At 44.6% G+C, this 20,571-nt stretch overlaps 1 protein-coding gene across 1 annotated transcript; it reads right to left on the reverse strand.

Annotated features, from left to right (window-relative positions):
* Positions 1 to 3,748: 3,748 nt before the first annotated feature.
* On the reverse strand, positions 3,749 to 5,607 carry LOC134625251 (uncharacterized). The gene is made up of 3 exons (XM_063470455.1): positions 5,383 to 5,607; positions 4,956 to 5,238; positions 3,749 to 4,828 (listed from the first exon to the last, which is right to left on the reverse strand). Exons 1-3 carry the CDS (start codon positions 5,472 to 5,474, stop codon positions 4,157 to 4,159), a joined length of 1,047 nt encoding a protein of 348 aa, XP_063326525.1. The 5' UTR covers positions 5,475 to 5,607; the 3' UTR covers positions 3,749 to 4,156.
* Positions 5,608 to 20,571: the final 14,964 nt, after the last annotated feature.

The raw sequence follows: 20,571 nt of genomic DNA on the forward strand, positions 1-20,571 counted from the left end.
CAATTTAAAATATATAATTTATAGTTTGATGATTTAAAGTCTCACACACAACCCGCTGAAAGGGGAGGGAGACCTGCTGCTTCCAAATAGAGCACATTTCATTCATAATGCTGTAAATCCAAGCCCATTATGTATTCATGATTTGAATCCTGGGTTGTGTGAAATCCCAGATATAAACCCTAGACAAAGCGAGTCTGTGAACTAAGGTGTAGGTTTATTAGGTTATGTTGTGGTGATCCTCGAGTTGGGGGATTTGTGTTCATACTGGAGTGCAAAATTAAAACCAATGGAAGAAGGACAAGAAAAGTGTTCGCCCCGGGGCGGCAAACAGGCTAGGACCACCACTGGTGCTAAGCATTTGAAGGAAGACTCCTCAACTACTCTGCGTAGATTTATTCAATTATCTGTAGAAAAGCACAGTGAAGACCATTTTTAGTTATCAGCAAAAGGTCAAAATTCACCATATAGTGGAGCTGCAGGCTATGCTGGTGGGGAGGAAAAGGGATTTTTAGATTTCAGTCATTGCTTCTGAAATGTTTGTAAATGCAGTAACCAAGTAAGAAATTTCAAAATAAAGTACAGCTGTTGTGAAACAAGGTTTAATTTTAAAATTCTGTCCCAAGTAAATTTTATGTAGGTGTAAATGAGGATTCTTCAGCTGATCTTTGCTTGTTTAACCTCCTAAGACCCGAACTCTTCCACTGCATGCATTTTTAATTTCTCTTTGATATTTGGGCATATTGGGGCCCGATAAATGTATAAACAAAGAATTACCAGATTTATTTTTTTTTTACCTTATTTTTGTTTTTATGAAAAATCAGAGCCACATATGAGGATATTTGTTTAAAATTTTGATAGAACAGTAGCAGTATAATGTCCTCGTAAATGGATATCAGGCCCTTGAAGAGCAAAATTGAGTATTTTGGTCTAAATAACCCAAAATGTGATGTCCACATATGTGGACGCCAGGTCCTAGGAGGTTAAGAACAAAAGTTTATGTGATGGTCGATTAAAACCCCTCAAACCAAAGTTGGGACTGATCTTTGCCAGTTACTGATCTGATTTACACAACAGAACAAGGAAAAAAATGTTTAAACTGAGACATTTCACTCATTTTATTTATATAGAAAAAAGAGCTCATTTGGAAATTGATAACTACAGCGTGTCTCAAAATCGTTTGGACAGTGTCATGTTTACCACAGTATAACATCTGCTCCTCTTGTAACAACAGTCTGGGAACAGAGGAAGCAGATGCTGGAGATGAATGTTGTCCTGTAGGACACAAGAGTCCTGGAGGATTCTAGCTGCTCAGGAGTCCTGGGTCTTCTTTTATGCATTTTTGGTTTTATGATGCTTCAAATGTTTTGAGGTGGTAAAAAGTCTGGACTGCAGGCAGGCTGTTCTTCTATTATGATGCCATGCTGCAGTGTGTGTGGTCTAGCATTATCTTGCTGAAATATTCAAGGCGTTCCCTTAAAGAGGCGTCACTGATGGGAGGAGATGCTGCCCTCAAAACCTGCATATATAGCTTTCAGCATTTGTTTATTTATAAGGAACCCCCTTAGCTTCCACAACAGTGGTTGCTAGTCTTCCTGGGGCCCAAGCCATGAAATACAATCAAATAAAATATTACGCAATAAAGTGGATGCAAAATATCCACATAATTTGGCTCTTACATCCACAGTCAGGTTTTACAATTTGGAAAATATGAGCATATAAATAATAATAACTCTGATACAAAATACACAAATTTCTATTACAAATCACATTTCCCTCTTACAATATTTACAACAATTAAAAGCTGCCTAAATATGCTTTTAAGTGATTTTTGAAATTGTGAATAGAAGCCAATTCTCTAATTGCAGTTTTTCAAAAAAGTTGCTTTTAACTCGAGGAATTACTAAATTGCGGTTTGTTAATAATCAGTATGATTATGTATTTCATCTGGATGCTGCAACTGAGCAGAAAAAAATGTGGTGTGTTTAACAGTATTGCTTTCTTTAAAAATAAAACTAAGCCATAGTATAATTTAGCTTGTACTGGAAGCCAGGAAGTTTATCATGCATTTTATTGATATTTGTATAGTATGAACACCTTAACACTAATCTGGTTGCCTTGTTCTCGACTAACTGAGGTCTGTTCAGATCTGTCTTATTAGCTGCTGACCAAATGATGGAACAGCTATGGAAAGATTTAGTTGTAGGCTGCTGAATAAGCGTAATCTACTTCCAATTAACATAGATTTGGATTTAGATACGTTTAAAATCATGTTGTTTTTACTTATACAGCCAAACACGTTCAGCAAATCTTGCTGTGATACGTCTGTGGTGCCATTCAACCCCCACACCCCATTAGAGATGCAGACTCGTGATGTGTGGAGTGCAGAAACAACAAAAACAGCCTTTAGTCAAAACCCTGACAGGGAGGACATTTGTAGCACAAAAACACATCGATGCAAAGTAAAACAAACACATTAACATTTAGTGGCGTGTGGTGCTGTGGATCCCAATAATGAATGCCTTGATTTACTCTGTCATTAATTTATAAGCAGTGATTTACCAGCATAGAGACAGATGTTAGAGCTGTTCATGAACTAATTAACACTGATGAAGGGGGGGCATGGATCACTTTATTATACTGAGCACACGGGCGGTCCTAGCCTTCAGTGAGAGACTGAGATGACCAAAAAGCACCACTGAACGACACAGGAAGTCATTCCTGCCTGTGGCCATCTCCCCGTACAACTCTTCCATCTAACACACTGTAAACACTGCAATAGTTACATCATTTTTACACACGCTATTTTCTACTCTGTAATGTCATGTAGAATCATGTAGAGACATTAGTTAACTCACTGATGTTGTCTGCAGCTATATCTCCTTTTGCAGAGACATGATTATCCCTTCAAAGGTTGTGCATTTTTTCCCTAATAACAAACCATGGTCTTCAAAAGCTCTTATGAGGCTGATTCATGAAAGGAAAAAAGCTTTTATTGAAGGGAATATCTTGAAAGTTAGAGAAATTAGGAAGGAGATCAGATCAGAAATTAAAAAAGCCAAAATAAAATACAAGGATAAGGTAGCAATAACTTAAGGGTTGCCTGGGCAGGCATGAAACACATGACTGGTCACTGTTACAGTGACTGTAATAAGATAAGTCTCTCTGGTTTTAGTTCAGACTCTCAGTTAGCCAATGAGCTGAATAGATTTTATTTGAGATTTAATGATAATTATAATTCAAGGAATACACTTGATTTCTTAATAGAGAACACCAGAGCCCCCCCCCCCCCCCCCCCCCCAGCTTTGTTCTTTGATGAAAGAAGGGTGGGAAATCTTTTTAAAATGAGTAAGACTAATAAAAGTCCAGGTCCTGATAATATATGTGGCCAGGTGCTTAGAACATGCGCTGAGCAATTATGCAATATTTTTTATTACATCTTTCTTTTATCTCTTCAGCAACAGAAGGTTCCAGAGGTATGGAAAAAATCAATTATTTCTCCAGTTGCTAAGACCACAAAACCTACATCATTAAATGATTTTAGGCCTGTCGCTTTAACATCCTTAGTGATGAAGTCCTTTGAAAAACTTGTCAGGAAGGAGATCCTGCAGCAAGTAGAGAAGCTTATAGACCCACTACAATTTGCATACAGGCCTCGTAGAGGTGTTGATGATGCAGTGGTCACTCTGTTGAACTTCCTTTATCGCCATCTTGATGGCGCCAAAGCTCATGCTCGGCTCTTATTTATTGATTTTTCTTCAGCTTTTACAGTTTTTCTCGATTGCTAAAACACATTTCTTGAAACTACGCCTCATATCCGCACAACAGTAAACACAAATCCATAACATCTCACTCAATTCCCCAAACATCCTATTTCCAGGTCAAAATGAAGCTCTACACCCAAAACTATTCACTCCTGCTGAAAAACCGAACTTTGCCCTCAGACATCAAACACAAGCCCTCAAAAACACACACACTACAACAGAGTTTTGCACACTGGTACAATTAATTCAAAACAATAGTTCCAAAACAATTAGGTTGCTTATGGTTCTCCCCTTCAAAACCCTTGTCACATGATAAACACAAAAGACGCAACCAATGTATGTACAGTGGCACATTGTCATTCATGTACTATACAGTACAACACACACCAGAAACATTATCCCACCACAGCATCTTGTCTTTGGTCTGGGTCAGGCCAGAGAATCTCATCCACATCACAGGCTATATTGGCCCCAGCCAGGCAGCGGGGGTAAAATCCTCTTGCATGCCTGATCCACCCCTGGCATGCATCTACTGATATGTCTAGGCAGGCCTCTTCCATGGCCTGAAGGAGGTGAACACGGACATAAGGTTCTCGGTCATACACTTTCCACCGCCATGCCGAAAATAACTCCTCTATCGGGTTTAGAAAGGGGGAGTATGCAGGCAGAAAGATATTAGAAAACCTTGGGTTATTGGTAAACCAGTCACGAACCAGAGCAGCGCGATGGAAGCTGACGTTATCCCACACAACAACGTAGTGAGGCTGCTCTGGCTGTGCTGGTTCCCTGTAGTCCAGCTGGAACATATGTTGTCTTAAACCATCAAGAAAAGCAAGGAGAAGCATAGTGTTATAGGGTCCTAGTACGGCATGGCGGTGGAGTACCCCTCGTTGGCTGATGGCTGCGCACATAGTGACATTCCCCCCACGCTGACCAGGGACATTTACAATAGCCCGATGGCCAATTATGTTCCTCCCCCTTTTCCTTCTTTTGGTCAGGTTAAAACCTGCCTCATCCACAAAGATCATTTCATGGGGAACAGGCCGTCCTTCAATCTCAAAGATTCTCTGCAAAACACATAACACAGTAGCATCAATCGGTACCCTGAACCAAAGTTCAAGAGTGCTGAAATGGCAGCATAAACTGCCATGCTGTGATGGTACACAATACCTTATACAGTATCAAAACTCATACCTGAACATATTCCACACGTTGGTTTTTCACTCTGTCAGAGTTTCGTTCGAAAGGGACTCGGTATGCCTGTTTCATCCGGAATTGATTCTTTCGGAGGATGCGGTCAATTGTGGAGAGGCTGATGGCATTTATGCCTCGAAAAAGATGATCATCCTCAATCACTCTCCTTTGAATCTCTTGCAGGCGGATTACATTATTTGCAATTACCATGTTTACAAGTTCCCTCTCTTGCTCCTCCGACAAAAGCCTTAACCTGCCTCCACCAGGTGGTCGTCTCTGTGTCCTACAAAAATAGAAGCACTCATTACTGTAACTGTCACACATTCATTTTACAGGAAAATAATGGAAACATACTGAAACTCAAGACACATAAATTCAGTAACTTAAACGTTACTGTACAAAGCAGTCTTACTGCAAGTACACCTACCTGTTTTCCTCCCTGAAGGTTCTGATGATGGAGGCAACAGTGAAGCGACTCAAATTTGGTTGTACTCGTTGCCCAGCCTCCCTCATAGTCATCCCATGGACAAGGACATGGTCAACTAAAGTGGCTCGAATTTCATCCGAGACTGACTGTCTTCGTGCCCTTGCTCTTCCCCTTCCTTGTCGCCGTCGTTCTCCACCTCCACCTCCTTCACCACCTCCTCCTCCTCTTCCACCACGTCCTCCTCCTTCACCACGTCCTCTTTCTCCACCACGTCCTCCTCCTTCACCACGTCCTCTTTCTCCACCACGTCCTCCTCCTTCACCACGTCCTCTTTCTCCACCACGTCCTCCTCCTTCACCACGTCCTCTTTCTCCACCACGTCCTCCTCCTTCACCACGTCCTCTTTCTCCACCACGTCCTCCTCCTTCACCACGTCCTCTTTCTCCACCACGTCCTCCTCCTTCACCACGTCCTCTTTCTCCACCACGTCCTCCTCCTTCACCACGTCCTCTTTCTCCACCACGTCCTTCTCCTTCACCACGTCCTCTTTCTCCACCACGTCCTCTTCCTTTGCATCTCTTTGGATCCATTGTTTCAAACCTGAATGAGCTGACTTTGGCCCTTTTATCTATCCATCGCAGGTTCTGATTGGTGTGTGCTAAATTTTGACTCCTAGTGTTTCCACCTGGTTAATTGTGTGCTAATTGGGCTCAAGCTATGCTGACTTACGTTAACATTATTGCATGCTAGTGCTTTCTACATGACTACATGGTGTAAGCACTGTAAAATGTAGGGATTTGTGTGTAGAGTTTTGCAGTACCAGTTCACCAAATTTGAGTCATGTGTCAAAGCAGGGAATAGTGTTTATAGTTCAGGGAAATGGGTGAGCTTTTTGACCAATAGCGTTTATGGTTTTGAAATTTTAGTTTAGAGGCCTGGTTATAGTGTTTAAGCAATCGAGAAAAACTGTAATACTATCCAGCCACATCTTTTAGTTGATAGACTTCTTAACCAGTTTAAACTTGATTTTAATCTCGTTGGTTGGATTTTAGACTTTTTAACTGACAGATCTCAGTGTTTCAGAGTAAACGGTTGTTTTTCCAAACAGCTGAACTCTTCTACTGGCTCACCACAAGGTTGTTGTCTCTCTCCTCTACTGTATATTTTGTACACTAATGACTGTCGCAGTACACAGGCCAACAGGCATTTCATTAAATATGCAGATGACACAGTCATTGTAAGCCTCCTTCATGGTGAAGAGGATTCCCATGGGCCTGTTGTGGATGAGTTTGTTTCGTGGTGTGATCAGTCCTTCTTAATGATTAACACCTTGAAAACCAAGGACATGGTTATTGACTTCAGGAAGACATCCCCCCATCCTGCGCTAACAGTGGTAAATGGTGCAGCCATTGAACTGGTGGACAGTTATAAGTATTTGGGGGTTGTTCTTGATAAGACTCTGTCCTTTGAGTCACATCTTGCTGCTACAGTGAAAAAGGTTCAACAAAGACTGTACTTTTTAAGGAGATTGAGAGGTTTTAATGTTTCATCTGAAGTGATGACTCTTTTTTTATAAAAGTTTTATTGAATCTGTTTTAACTTTCTGTATCATTGCTTGGTACGGTAATATGTCCCTGAATAATAAGACCAGACTTAACAACCTGGTTAAAGTGGCTGGTAAGATTTCAGGGAGGTCTCAGGTCCAGCTTGTGGACTTTTATAACAGGCAGGTGCTGAGGGAGGCAACCTCTGTCCTGTTGTGTTCAGATCATCCTCTCTGTAATGATTTTCAACTGCTTCCATCAGGTGGTCATTATAAAGTGCCTGCAGTGAAGACAAAGAGACATAGATTGTCTTTTGTACCTAGTGCTATTATCATAGTTAATAACACTAAACCATAAGTGTTGTTGCCATTGCACATTGCACTTTTTTGATGAAAAATCTAGGTTGTTTTCTCAGGCTTATATTATATTATTTTGGTGTGTGTATGTGATGTGTTGGTTGTCTGTTTGTTTGTTTGTACGGACATACTGCAAATCAATTTCCCGTTAGGGACAATAAAGTTACCATTGACCATTGACCATATTCTCGTCAATTTTCTTGATATTTATTTATAATCACCTCTGTTAATCCTTCATATTTATAATTGAGTGATGTGCATATATTAGTGCTATTTCTCAAATGTGTAAAATCTGTAACATAATGTATTGTTTGGAGTTTAGTCTGTTACTGTTAATATTTTTAGAATTTCTTCTTGGAGCAACTGTAACCCACGTAATTTCCTTAGGGATTAATAAAGTATTCTGATTGTTTCAGGATACATGACCTGCCATTATCCAATGACACATCTGTTTACCTGTATCTTTTGCTCATTTCTCCTCCTTTTCTTTTCTCTTTTTTCTAAACTGAGCACCTGATGGCTTTGAACTTTTCTTGTCCATCTTTCATTGGTTTTAATTTTGCACTCCAGTATGAACACCCATCCCCCAGCCCCCCAACCCCACAACATAACCTAATAAACCTACACCTAGTTCACAGATTCACTTTGTCTTTATTTCTGGGATTTTGCACAAACCAGGATTCAAATCATGAATACATAATGGGCTTGGATTTACAACATTATAAATGAAATGCGCTCTATTTGGAAGCAGCATGTCTCCCTCCCGTTTCAACGGGTTGTGTGTGAGACTTTTAATCATCAATTTTTTTATATAATTTAATTAATAATTAATCATTTTATTAATTTTTATTAATAATAATTTTATTTAATTATAAATTTTAAATTGTTATTGATCCCTTTACCCCTGGTCCTAAAGTATATATTTATTTTCTTACTCTTCTTATATTTATTTGTTTGTTTACTTGCACTGCTGTAACTGGAGCCTCGCCGTCTCGTCTCTCTATATACTGGACTGTATGTAGCTTAGATGACAATAAAGTTTACTTTGACTTCAGCAGCAAGCAGGCGCACCGAGGGTTGCTGATACCTGTGATGCCGCCCTGGACAACCGCCCATGTCGCCCATATCAAAAAGCGCTGCTGATTGAGCAAACTACAAGTAACCACCAGAATGTTTCACATATCTGCTTTTTTATGTGTGTAAAAACAAAGATAAACTTTCATTCGAAAGTGTTGTGAAAGCAAGACTCCTGCCGGAGTGCATCGGCTGCTTGGCAAAGTACTTAGAAGCCAGTCCTGTCATGTGACATAAAACAATGATAATAATAATGTACAGTCATGGCCAGAAGTTTTGAGAATGACACAAATATTAGTTTTCACAAAGTTTGCTGCTAAACTGCTTTTAGATCTTTGTTTCAGTTGTTTCTGTGATGTAATATAATAACAAACACTTCATACGTTTCAAAGGCTTTTATCGACAATTACATGACATTTATGCAAAGAGTCAGTATTTGCAGTGTTGGCCCTTTTTTTTCAGGACCTCTGCAATTCGACTGGGCATGCTCTCAATCAACTTCTGGGCCAAATCCTGACTGATAGCAACCCATTCTGTCATAATCACTTCTTGGAGTTTCCCAGAATTAGTGGGTTTTTGTTTGTCCACCCACCTCTTGAGGATTGACCACAAGTTCTCAATGGGATTAAGATCTGGGGAGTTTCCAGGCCATGGAGCCACAATTTCAACGTTCTGTTCCCTGAGCCACTTAGTTATCACTTTTGCCTTATGGCACAGTGCTCCACCGTGCTGGAAAATGCTTTGTTCTTCACCAGACTGTTGTTGGATTGTTGGAAGAAGTTGCTGTTGGAGGGTGGTTTGGTACCATTCTTTATTCATGGCTGTGTTTTTGGGCAAAATTGTGAGTGAGCCCACTCCCTTGGATGAGAAGCAACCCCACACATGAATGGTCTCAGGATGCTTCAGTGTTGGCATGACACAGGACTGATGGTAGCGCTCACCTTTTTTTCTTCAGACAAGCCTTCTTCCAGATGCCCCAAACAATCAGAAGGAGGCTTCATCGGAGAATATGACTTTGCCCCAGTCCTCAGCAGTCCAATCACCATACTTTCTGCAGAAAATCAATCTGTCCCTGATGGGTTTTTTTTTTTTTTTTTTTGGAGAGAACTGGGTTCTTTGCTGCCCTTCTTGACACCAGGCCATCTTCCAAAAGTCTCCGCCTCACTGTGCATGCAGATGCACTCACACCTGCCTGCTGCCATTCCTGAGCAAGCTCTGCCCTGGTGGCACTCCAATCCTGCCGCTGAATCCTTTTTAGGAGACGATCCTGGTGCTTGCTGGACTTTCTTGGACACCCTGAAGCCTTCTTAACAAGAATTGAACCTCTTTCTTTGAAGTTCTTGATGATCCTATAAATTGTTGATTTAGGTGCAATCTTAGTAGCCACAATATCCTTGCCTGTGAAGCCATTTTTATGCAAAGCAATGATGGCTGTACGCGTTTCTTTGCAGGTCACTGTGAAATACACTCCACACACGTACACACACGCAGAGTACTTTGTCGCCAGCGGCCACGTTTATTTACAGATTTAGGTTTGTTATGACAGCACACAGTCTGACAGCTCCGGTCTCAGCTGAGTCCCGGCTTCCTTTCCGCTCCTCTCCCGTCTCACTAAAAAGGCAGGAAAACTGTCATTAGTCCAAACGCCATCAGCTGTTCTCACCTGCCTCTCCAGCACCGCCCCATCGAGCTCACTGCGCCACTCCTCCCCTGCAGCCGCGCCCGGGACCACACCTCCGCCACACACCCCCACCGCCCGACTGAGGCCGGGGAGCCGTCCGGCCGAACCTACTCCCCCCCCCGCGAGCGAGAGAGGAAATCGGCCACAGCCATCTGCGCCCCCGGCCTATGGACCACCTTGAACTTAAAGGGCTGTAAAGCCAGATACCACCGGGTGATCCGGGCGTTGGCATCCTTCATGCGGTGGAGCCACTGCAGCGGGGCATGGTCCGAGCAGAGGGTGAACGAGCGCCCCAGGAGGTAATAACGAAGGGAGTCGACCGCCCACCGGATAGCCAAGCACTCCTTCTCCACGGTGCTGTACCGGCTTTCACGCTCCGTCAGCTTCCGGCTGATGTAAAGGACGGGACGGTCGGCCCCCCTTACCTGCTGGGACAAAACAGCCCCCAGCCCTCTGTTCGAGGCGTCAGTCTGCAGAACAAAAGGGAGGGAAAAGTTAGGAGTGTGAAGCAGCGGCTCTCCACAGAGAGCTTTTTTTACCTGCACAAACGCCGCCTGGCACGGCCCCGTCCACTGAACCAGATCTGGAGCACCCTTCCGGGTGAGATCGGACAAGGGGCTGGTCAGCTGCGCAAACCCCGGCACGAAACGACGATAGTAACCTGCCAGCCCCAGAAACCGTCTCACCTCCTTTTTAGTCTTGGGGCGCGGGCAGGATGCGATAGCCGCCGTCTTCTCCACCTGTGGACGCACCTGCCCGCCCCCCAAGTGGTACCCCAGATACTGCACCTCCCTCCGTCCAACCGCACACTTCTTCGGGTTGGCCGTGAGCCCCGCCCTCCTCAGGGACTCCAGGACCGCGGCCACCCGCTGCACATGCTCCGCCCAGGTGTCGCTGTGGATGATCACGTCATCCAAGTAGGCGGCAGCATATGCAGCGTGCGGACGCAGCACCCGGTCCATGAGGCGTTGAAAGGTGGCCGGGGCTCCGAACAAGCCGAACGGAAGCGTAACGAATTGGTACAAACCGTACGGAGTGGAGAAGGCCGTTTTCTCCCTGGACTCGGCAGACAAGGGAATCTGCCAGTAGGCCTTGGTTAAATCCAGTGTCGTGAAAAAACGGGCCGTGCCCAACCGATCCAGGAGCTCGTCGACCCGGGGCATGGGATAAGCATCAAAGCGTGACACCTCATTCACCTTACGATAGTCGACACAGAACCGTATAGACCCATCCTTCTTTACCACAAGAACGATGGGGCTACACCAGGCGCTGTGCGACTCTTCTATCACTCCCATTTTCAGCATTTCTGCCAATTCCCTCTGAACAATTTGCCGCTTATGCTCTCTCCACGCTTTAAGGAGATTGAGGTGATAAATCTGCGTGGCCCCTCCCCTGTCCGACCGAGCGACCTCATAGTCAACGTCCCCAACTCGCCGTGTGACCACAAAGGGCCCTTGCCACTTGGCGAGCAACTTTGAGCTGGAAGAAGGGAGTAATACAAGCACTTTGTCTCCCGGTGAAAATTGCCTGAGCCTAGCCCCTCTGTCATACAGGCGTTGCTGACGCTGCTGAGCCTGGAGCAAATTCTCCCGTGACAACCTCCCCAAAGTGTGGAGTTTTGCTCTCAGGTCCAACACGTACTGAATCTCATTCTTAGCGGGGCTCAGACCTTCCACCCAGCTTTCTTTAATCAGGTCGAGCACCCCACGCGGCTTCCTGCCGAACAGCAGTTCAAAGGGAGAAAATCCCGTGGAGGCCTGGGGCACCTCCCGCACTGCAAATAACAGAGGGTCTAGCCAGTGATCCCAATTGCGTTCATCCTCAGTAATGAACTTACGAATCATGGACTTTAAAGTCTTATTCAGCCGCTCCACCAGCCCATCCGTCTGAGGGTGGTAGACGCTGGTCCGAATGGATTTAATGCCCAATAATTCGTACAGTTCCCGCAGTGTGCGAGACATGAACGACGTGCCCTGGTCAGTCAGTATCTCTTTCGGGATACCGACTCGAGAGATGACCTGAAACAGTGCCTGCGCCACACTCTTTGCAGAGATGTTGCGCAGCGGGACTGCTTCCGGGTACCGCGTTGCATAATCCACCAGGACTAATACAAAGCGGTAGCCGCGTGCGCTCCGGTGAAACGGCCCGATGAGGTCCATGCCAATGCACTCAAACGGGACCTCTATGAGTGGGAGCGGGCGCAAAGGCGCTTTTGGTATGGCCGGCTGATTAACCAGTTGGCAGTCCGGGCAGGACGCGCACCAGCGGCGCAATACCGCGCGGATGCCCGGCCAATAGAATCGGTCCGTTATTCGCTCCAGAGTTTTTTCATATCCCATATGCCCCGCCATAGGGTTATAGTGAGCCGCCTGGAAAATCGTTTCCCGGCGGCCCTGTGGCACTAACAACTGGGGGTGTGTTTCCTCCGTGCGAGCGTCACAACTCACTCGATACAACCTATCTTTTAATAAAATGAATCGCGGGTAGGTCCGCACGGCTTCAGGGCGCACCACGTGACCATCAATCTCAATCACTTGGTCAAAGGCTGAGCTTAGGGTGTCATCACGAGACTGCTCCAGTGGGAAATCACCCATGGGGGAAATTGCCGGAGCCGGCGGGGCCTCCCATGAAGGACCCGCCGTCTCCCCCTCCCCGGAGTCAGTGTCGGACGACCCCGCGTCACCACTGAGCGCCGCGCAGACGCTACATGCTACTAAAGGTCGTGATCGCATCCCCGCATACTGCCCTAACAGATGATGAAACCCCGGCCAATTCGTGCCCAGAATTAGGGGATGCGACAGCCGCGGGCTAACTGCAGCTGACACTCTATGCGTTTTGCCCTTATACTTTAATAACAGCGGCACTATGGGATACTTGTGCACGTCACCATGAACACACTTCACCTCCACCCAATCTGCCTCCAACAATGCCCCGGGGCGAACCAAGCTTTGGTGCACGAGGGTCTGCGTACAGCCCGTGTCCACCAAAGCATGGCGTATACCCCCTCGAGTCCTTACCGGAATGCTGTACGTCCCTCCTGGACCGGGAGAGGGCGCTGGGGCACCGGCAACGCGAAACACCTGCCCCACCTCCATCAGAGGACAGTCCCTCCTCAGGTGTCCCGGCTGCCCGCACTTCCAGCACTCCTGCCCCGGCGTCTGTGCCGCTCTCCGTGGCTCAGGGGCGGCACTGCTCATGTCTGATCCCTGGGAAGGCACAAACGAAGCAAAAGGATTAGTGGGGCTTAGCACAGGCGCCCGCTCTGCCTGCGCCAGCGCAGGTACCCGGCGCCTTGGTGCCGGTACTGGGGCATGTCTGCCCGGTTTCCGGCCGCCTTCCCCGGGCTCCCCCGCTCCGGCGGCAAGATGGTCCTCCGCTAATGTCACCGCGACCTCCAGACTCGCGGGACGGTGGCACCGGACCCATCTCGCGGTCTCCACCGGCAGCCCCTCCACGAACTGCTCCAGCACCACCTTATCCACCAGCAGCGTCTCTCCCTCCGATGAACCCGGCTGCAGCCAGCGCACCGCCGCGTCGTGTAGCTTCCGGGCTCAGGAAAACGGCCGATCCTCCGCTGTCAGCCGACAGGCTCGGAACCGCCGGCGATGATCCTCCGGGGTGAGCCCCATCCTGTCCACCACCGCCCGGCTCACATCCTGGAAGCTGCTCCGCGAGGTCGGCGGCAGACTCAGGGCCGCCGTCTGAGCCTCCCCTGACAGCAGAGGAAGCAAACGCAGAGCCCACTCCACCTGCGGCCACTGGCAGGCCTCCGCCGTGGCACGAAAAGTCTCCAGGAAAACCTGGGGGTCGTCCCCGTCGCCCATCCGGGGCACCGCCACCGACAGCGGGGGGGTTTTTGGCGGCGCGGCCGCGCCAACCAGCCGCTCCAGAACCTGGGTCTGCCGGTCTGCCTGCTCCTGCAGCTCGGCCAGGTGATCGCGCTGGGCCACCGCCTGATCCTGGCTCATTTTCGCCATCTCCGCCAGCATCTGCGCCAAGAACTGCAAAGGCTGGGCGGGCGGCGCAACATGTGGGTCAGACATCCCCACGTAAAGAGGGTTTCGGCACCACTGTGAAATACACTCCACACACGTACACACACGCAGAGTACTTTGTCGCCAGCGGCCACGTTTATTTACAGATTTAGGTTTGTTATGACAGCACACAGTCTGACAGCTCCGGTCTCAGCTGAGTCCCGGCTTCCTTTCCGCTCCTCTCCCGTCTCACTAAAAAGGCAGGAAAACTGTCATTAGTCCAAACGCCATCAGCTGTTCTCACCTGCCTCTCCAGCACCGCCCCATCGAGCTCACTGCGCCACTCCTCCCCTGCAGCCGCGCCCGGGACCACACCTCCGCCACAGTCACCATGGTTAACAATGGAAGAACAATGATTTCAAGCATCACCCTCCTCTTAACATGTCAAGTCTGTCATTCTAACCCAATCAGCCTGACATGATGATCTCCAGCCTTGTGCTCGTCAACATTCTCACCTGAGTTAACAAGACGATTACTGAAATGATCTCAGCAGGTCCTTTAATGACAGCAAAGAAATGCAGTGGAAAGGTTTTTTTGGGATTAAGTTAATTTTCATGGCAAAGAAGGACTATGCAATTCATCTGATCACTCTTCCTAACATTCTGGAGTATATTATAAAAACTTAAGCAGCAACTTTTCCAATTTCCAATATTTGTGTCATTCTCAAAACTTTTGGCCACGACTGTACACTTTATTGATCTCCGTGGGGAAATTCCTCTCTGCATTTAACCCATTTACTCAGTGAAGCAATGGGCAGCCATTGGGCGCCCGAGGAGCAGTGTGTTGGAGCCTCTCTGAGATGTGGTCTGTTTATCTTGGGGATATTAAAGGAAGAGAAGGGTTAGTCTGTACCAGGTAAGTCTGATATGTTTAGATTTTGTTATATGGCATCTGAAAAGTCTTAACTTTGCTATAATCAAAGAACAGCTCTAACTCACCTTGTTGATGTCACTTTAAAACAATACAGAGATATTTCAGACATGCAGCTACAGCAGTTGTTTGTTCAGATTCTGTTGATGGCTTTAATTCATTATTTTGAAGTTATTTTTAAACTGATCGTTTACAATAAATACCTTTTAAAAGATTTTGTAAGTAGGCAGTGCAGCTGTGTGAGTGCTGTGGACCTAAAAGTGGCAGGTGAAGTTGGTTATACACAATACTTTAAGATTTGCTTTCAGCCAGTTTACTGATAGCGATGCTGTCCCTGACCTGTATGATTTATTGATTAATTAAAGTCTCGGATGTAGATAACAAGGAGAACTATGCTGGAAAGATTCATTTTGTGTGTTTCATTAGCATAAACATCTTGGATCTGAGGTTTGGAAAACCTTTCAGGCAGGTGCGTGGGACTGCGTATAGTCCTAAAGGCTGAGAACTTAACGCTGTCGCATGTGTCAGTTGCTTGCTTACGAAGTGGTGTGTGTCCGCCCTAACCCCACAAAAACCAATCAAACAAATTAAAAACCCAGAATAATAAATAATAGAAAGCTTAAAAACAGGCATAAGTCCCATTTTCAATCTTATTTAAAGTAGGACTTGCATGTTTTATGTGGATTTCTACTCTGTTTAGTACCCAAAATGCATCATATGAGAAACCTGACAGTATTCAATCTAATCATCACTGAAAAAGGTTTGCGAGAGTTCTGGATTTTTTCCTTTAGTATGATCTTTGTAAACCTATAAAACAAAGGCCAGAATGATCTTTTAATGTTTGTTATTGGCCTTGTTGACGACAAGGTTTTACTTAATTAACTTAAAGCTTTGGCTGGTTTCTTTGGCTCTGAATTCAAATTTAAAACCAGCAAGAATTCTGAGCTCAAAAACTCAAACAAGATCATGACACCACAAGGTTTAATCCTGGGTGCGTTCTTTTTTGTCAACGTTATTTCTTCTGCTGTGATCCTTCAATCTTTTAATGACATTTTCTCATCATTTTTATGCAGATGACACTTAGTTACACATGTCTTTTAAGCTTTGCCGGCTGGATTGGCTGTCCATCCTTGTCCACTTTTGCTGTGTTTTAAACTCCAACAAGGCCGTGATTGTCAATCCTCCTGAATTACATACTAAAATCAATTTAGCACTTGCTTCTGCTTAGTCTACTGTTTAACATCTTTAATAATATTTGAGTCCTCTGAGGCTCTGACTTGCATTTAAATTCTAAATGTCTTTCATATAAGGAAGGAGTGTAGACTTATTGGATAGTCTGTCCTCGGTCACTGTTCATCGCAAATGACTTTTGATTATCCTTTCAGGAGAAAAGGGCCTTTCATAAGATGCACTGCTGACAGGCAATGCCACAGTTAGAGAGCTTGAACAGTTCGAACAACATGATCTGAAAAACTCCCACACTGTGGGAGAGCGGTAGGAACCATCACTCTTTGCAAGTCTGAGACTTGTCAACTCTGAGGTATTTCAGACATCAAGTTATGAATAATTCACATCATCAGAGCTGCAGTAATGCATGTCTGACAATAGGAGGTCAGGCTAGAAAGGTGTTTTTTCCATTGTGCCCATCATGCAGTCTGTTGCTGGGGTGAATACTTTGATTCTGAACATTTGCTTGCTGCTTGGGGATTCATGCTGTCCAAGAGTAGAAATACGTTTTGTTGCTTCCTGCATGGACTGTTTTCAGATGTGTTGGGATGAGATGCCACTGTTTTCGCTTCTGCACAATATCAGTCGGCAGGTCATCGAAACAATGATCATTGCGCTAATGAACCGTAGGTGATTCAGCCTTAGATCAACAGTTTTGCCCCAGTATTGCCCTACAGCATTGAGCATTGCTTTCTGATGAGATATCTCTCAGCACACACCAAATACCAGCCCACCTATCTGTGATATATGTCTACAAGACCAATGTGGCACTGCAGTTCACTTGGTCCCCCATTAAACATTTGTAAAGAGAAGAAATTTGGATTTTGCTAAACATCAACACTTCACCGAGTTCTTTTGATTCCTCAGAGGCATCCGATGGAAGACAAAACACTGCTCAGTAGACCATTTAACACTTTATTTCTCGAGATGCGTCCTGCATGACACATTGCCGCAGATCTCAAAATGGTGGTGTGCCCCTGACAGTTTTATTACAGAAGCTCTCTCATTCTAATCTAAACAACAGTGTCTCGGTAACTTTCTACTAGAGAAAGTCCCCTCTTATCTACATTTTCCCAGGCAAGCGTGAGCGAGAGTCTCCAGCTTTCTACTCTCCATGCCTTTTATTTTCAGGGCTGTGTCCACTTAATACTACACTATATACCTTTTTAACACTTATTAATAAAAAAGCATAGCATTATTGAGTAGGGATGGTTCTTGTTGAGAACCGGTTCCCACTGTTTCAATTCCTTGGAATTGTTTGCCATTTTTGCAAACGATTCTCTTATCGATTTCAGTCGCCCCGAATGACGTCACCACGTTGCGGAGCGTCATTTACCTGGCAGGAAACATGGCGCCTAACGCTCAAAAGTTTGGTTATACTTTACGAGAACGGATGACAACTGGGCAAGTTGCAATACTTGCAAAGTAGATATTTCATTTAAGGGAGCAAACACTACGCATATGCAAAAGCATTTGCTCACAAAACGCGCGATGACCTTAAATGAATGTCATGTTTTTAATTCCGCTCCGGACTCGTGAATCTCAACCCAGCAGCAGCGGTAACATTTGCACGTCCTCTCCCGTTAATGCGGCAGGTAAATAATCAACTAACAGTGCATATTATGTTAGCGCGATCTGCCTTATTACAAAACCTGCCATTACTGTGCGCTGCATTTAGGTGACCATGATGAGAGAGACAGAGTCTGGCTGGCTCAGATGCTGGCAGTTGTCGCTGCAGTCTACCGGTAGCGTCTCCTTTCAGGCCAGGATAGACGAATGTCACCGAGCAGTGACTAAGTTTGTGGTAAAAGGCTTGCACCCATTTACCACAGCAGATGCCCCCGATTTTCGGTAAGTGAATGTGTTTAATTGTAGGCAGGGACATTACTGGATATTCTTGTGTAATTGCTACAGAATAATTTATGTTATACTTTGTTATTGCTACAGAAGAATATTTATTTTATTATTTTACATTTACAATTTTTTCCCCGGGGACCCTGTGACACCCCATTGAAGAGCCATAGGCTGTGGATCTCTTAAGATCTCACTGTTGGGTTTGTAAGGCCATGTTACTCCTAAATGTATCTAAATTTATCTTAACTAATCTAAATATATCTTGTTCAAAGAGAAGATATAAAACAAAGTTCTAAGCTAATCAACCTTAGTGTTGTCCTTTTTTAAAAATAAGAATCTATAAAGAATCGAATCGTTAAACAGAATCGAAAATGGAATCGGAATCGTGAAAATCTTATCAATTCCCATCCCTATTATTGAGGCACTGCAAAGTATTTAATCCCAGCAGTCCCTCAACAGTATCAACAGTAGTGTTGATCAGATCAGGTCGACACTACTAAAAGTCATGAAGCATCATCATGTTGTCTTCAGATCCCCAACAGCCCTGTTAACCAACCTTACTAATTATCCTCGGATAGAAGACACACCACCACAAATTACACAACTAGCTGTAAAACGGATAAGGAAACCCTTATGGACATAATACACCCCTTCCATTGCCCAAGGACAGATGCCATCCACTCCTCCAACGGATTATCAGTTCCAAATATTCATGCATCTATTCTATTAATTTTCTTAAATGATGTTCTGAGTCTTCCCAGGGCTCTAGTTACAGAACCATCTGGGGTCGTGTTGTTGGGAATGAAAGTGCAGCACATCTCTCCAGACATTACACGCACCCCCTTTTTACCCACTAGGTGTCAGTTCTCTATGCTTTTCCCTCTTTGGCCCTCGGTCCCCCTTTAACTGCTGGACCATATATGGGATGACTGCTGTGTTTGGGCAGTTTTCATAACATGTTTATTTCCTGCTTCACCTCTGTAGTCTCAGATATTTTTGCACATGCGGCTACATTTTCCTGAGCGTGTACTATATTTATGTGTTATTGTAATTAGTCTGTGGAACTAACTGCAGTTTTAAGATTCTGAGCTCTGACATTAAAAACAGAACTCATTGTGTTTTAACTGGGATTTCTTCCAATTGTAATATCCTCATGAAAACTGAGGAAAAAGAATCCTCCCACATCAAATCCTCCTTCAACTTTTTGTGATTTCCTTCATTTTCAGAGCAGAAAGAAGTCACCCAAACACCAAAGATATCAACTGAAAGCCCAGGATGTCCTCTGTTTATTACATCAGGATTTAGTAGGGTAGCACAGATAAGTCAAAAGATGTAGGCCAAAAACAAACACCCATTACAGAGGACATAAATGAATTGGCTGGTTTTCAGGAGGCTATCCCACAAATCAAGTCAAAATAACTTTGAAGGCATCAAAGAAAAAAACACAAAAAAAGTCTTTATTCTGGTAATATTCATTCTGTGTGAACGCCGCTCATGCAGCTGTGCTGAATTTGTCTAAATGCACATACAAAAAAATTGCATGAACTTCAACAGTGCACTGGAAAAAATCCTCTTTGCTAAATTAAATCTGATAAGCACAAGTTTGTTCATTGCATTTTTAAAGCGACATTGCTCAATACTCATTACACATAATTCAAAATATTATTATCATTTTTATATGACACAGCATTTTCTTTTCCAACTTTTATTGAACTTCTGACATTTTAATATGGGGACAACTGGGAATAATCTCAGGGAAGTGTGTCTCCTCCCCTCTCTGTTCCTGGCTGTATCATCTCTTTGGCTCAGGATTTTACGCCTGTTTCTTCTTCTTCCGCTTGCCTCGGTTCAACTTGGACTCTTTCTTTTGCCTTATCACCTCTTCCTGTTACACCATCCATACTCACTCATCTGTTCAGCCTCCCTGATCCCTCGTCCTTGGATGAATTCAGATTGAACATGTGTTTTATGTCTTATATGATTAAATGATTATATGATTTAGTTTTGGATGTTAACCACAGGTTTCAGCCTATACTACAGCCCGATACAACGTGAAATGATACACATGAACTGATTGTTTCTCTCCCCTTCTTGCAGATAAATGTAAATGCTATTTTTCATGATTTGTGGAGCTGACTACACTTACCTTTAAGCCATTCTCAGAGTGTGACAGTCAGCTGTCTGCGCTAAAACAAGAAATGCCTGCAGTGCATAGCTATCACAGTGTATACTTAAAAGATGCTCTTGCAGAGCACTCAGAGTCACTTGCTGTTCACAAAAAGAGAAAGCAATTTGGAGAAAAGCTGTGGTGATAACATCATGGGACATATTTAGAGATCATATTCAGTGTTATTGTAGCTCCTTGGTCAAAGCGCTAAACTTTAGCTTATTTTTAATAAACAATATTTATCATGTACAAGACCAGTGGAGCTCCCCCCTGCGATGGGATGGTGGGAGAGGGAAAAGGTCTCAGATATTGTTGACCTGCCTGTTGATCGTGTCATCTGAGCTTTTGTCTATTAACTGCTGATATTTTACTTTCATGAAAT

Source organism: Pelmatolapia mariae, linkage group LG4, assembly GCF_036321145.2.
Source record: "Pelmatolapia mariae isolate MD_Pm_ZW linkage group LG4, Pm_UMD_F_2, whole genome shotgun sequence".
NCBI lineage: Eukaryota > Metazoa > Chordata > Actinopteri > Cichliformes > Cichlidae > Pelmatolapia > Pelmatolapia mariae.

What these genes read in the sequence shown, in the direction of transcription:
- LOC134625251 (XM_063470455.1), bottom strand. Translation starts at nt 5,474, where the DNA reads ATGACTATGAGGGAGGCTGGGCAACGAGTACAACCAAATTTGAGTCGC. An exon ending in ACCTTCAGGGAGGAAAACAG is followed by an intron (nt 5,239 to 5,382) that starts GTAGGTGTACTT and finishes CTATTTTTGTAG; the next exon opens with GACACAGAGACGACCACCTG. An exon ending in AACGTGTGGAATATGTTCAG is followed by an intron (nt 4,829 to 4,955) that starts GTATGAGTTTTG and finishes TGTGTTTTGCAG; the next exon opens with AGAATCTTTGAGATTGAAGG.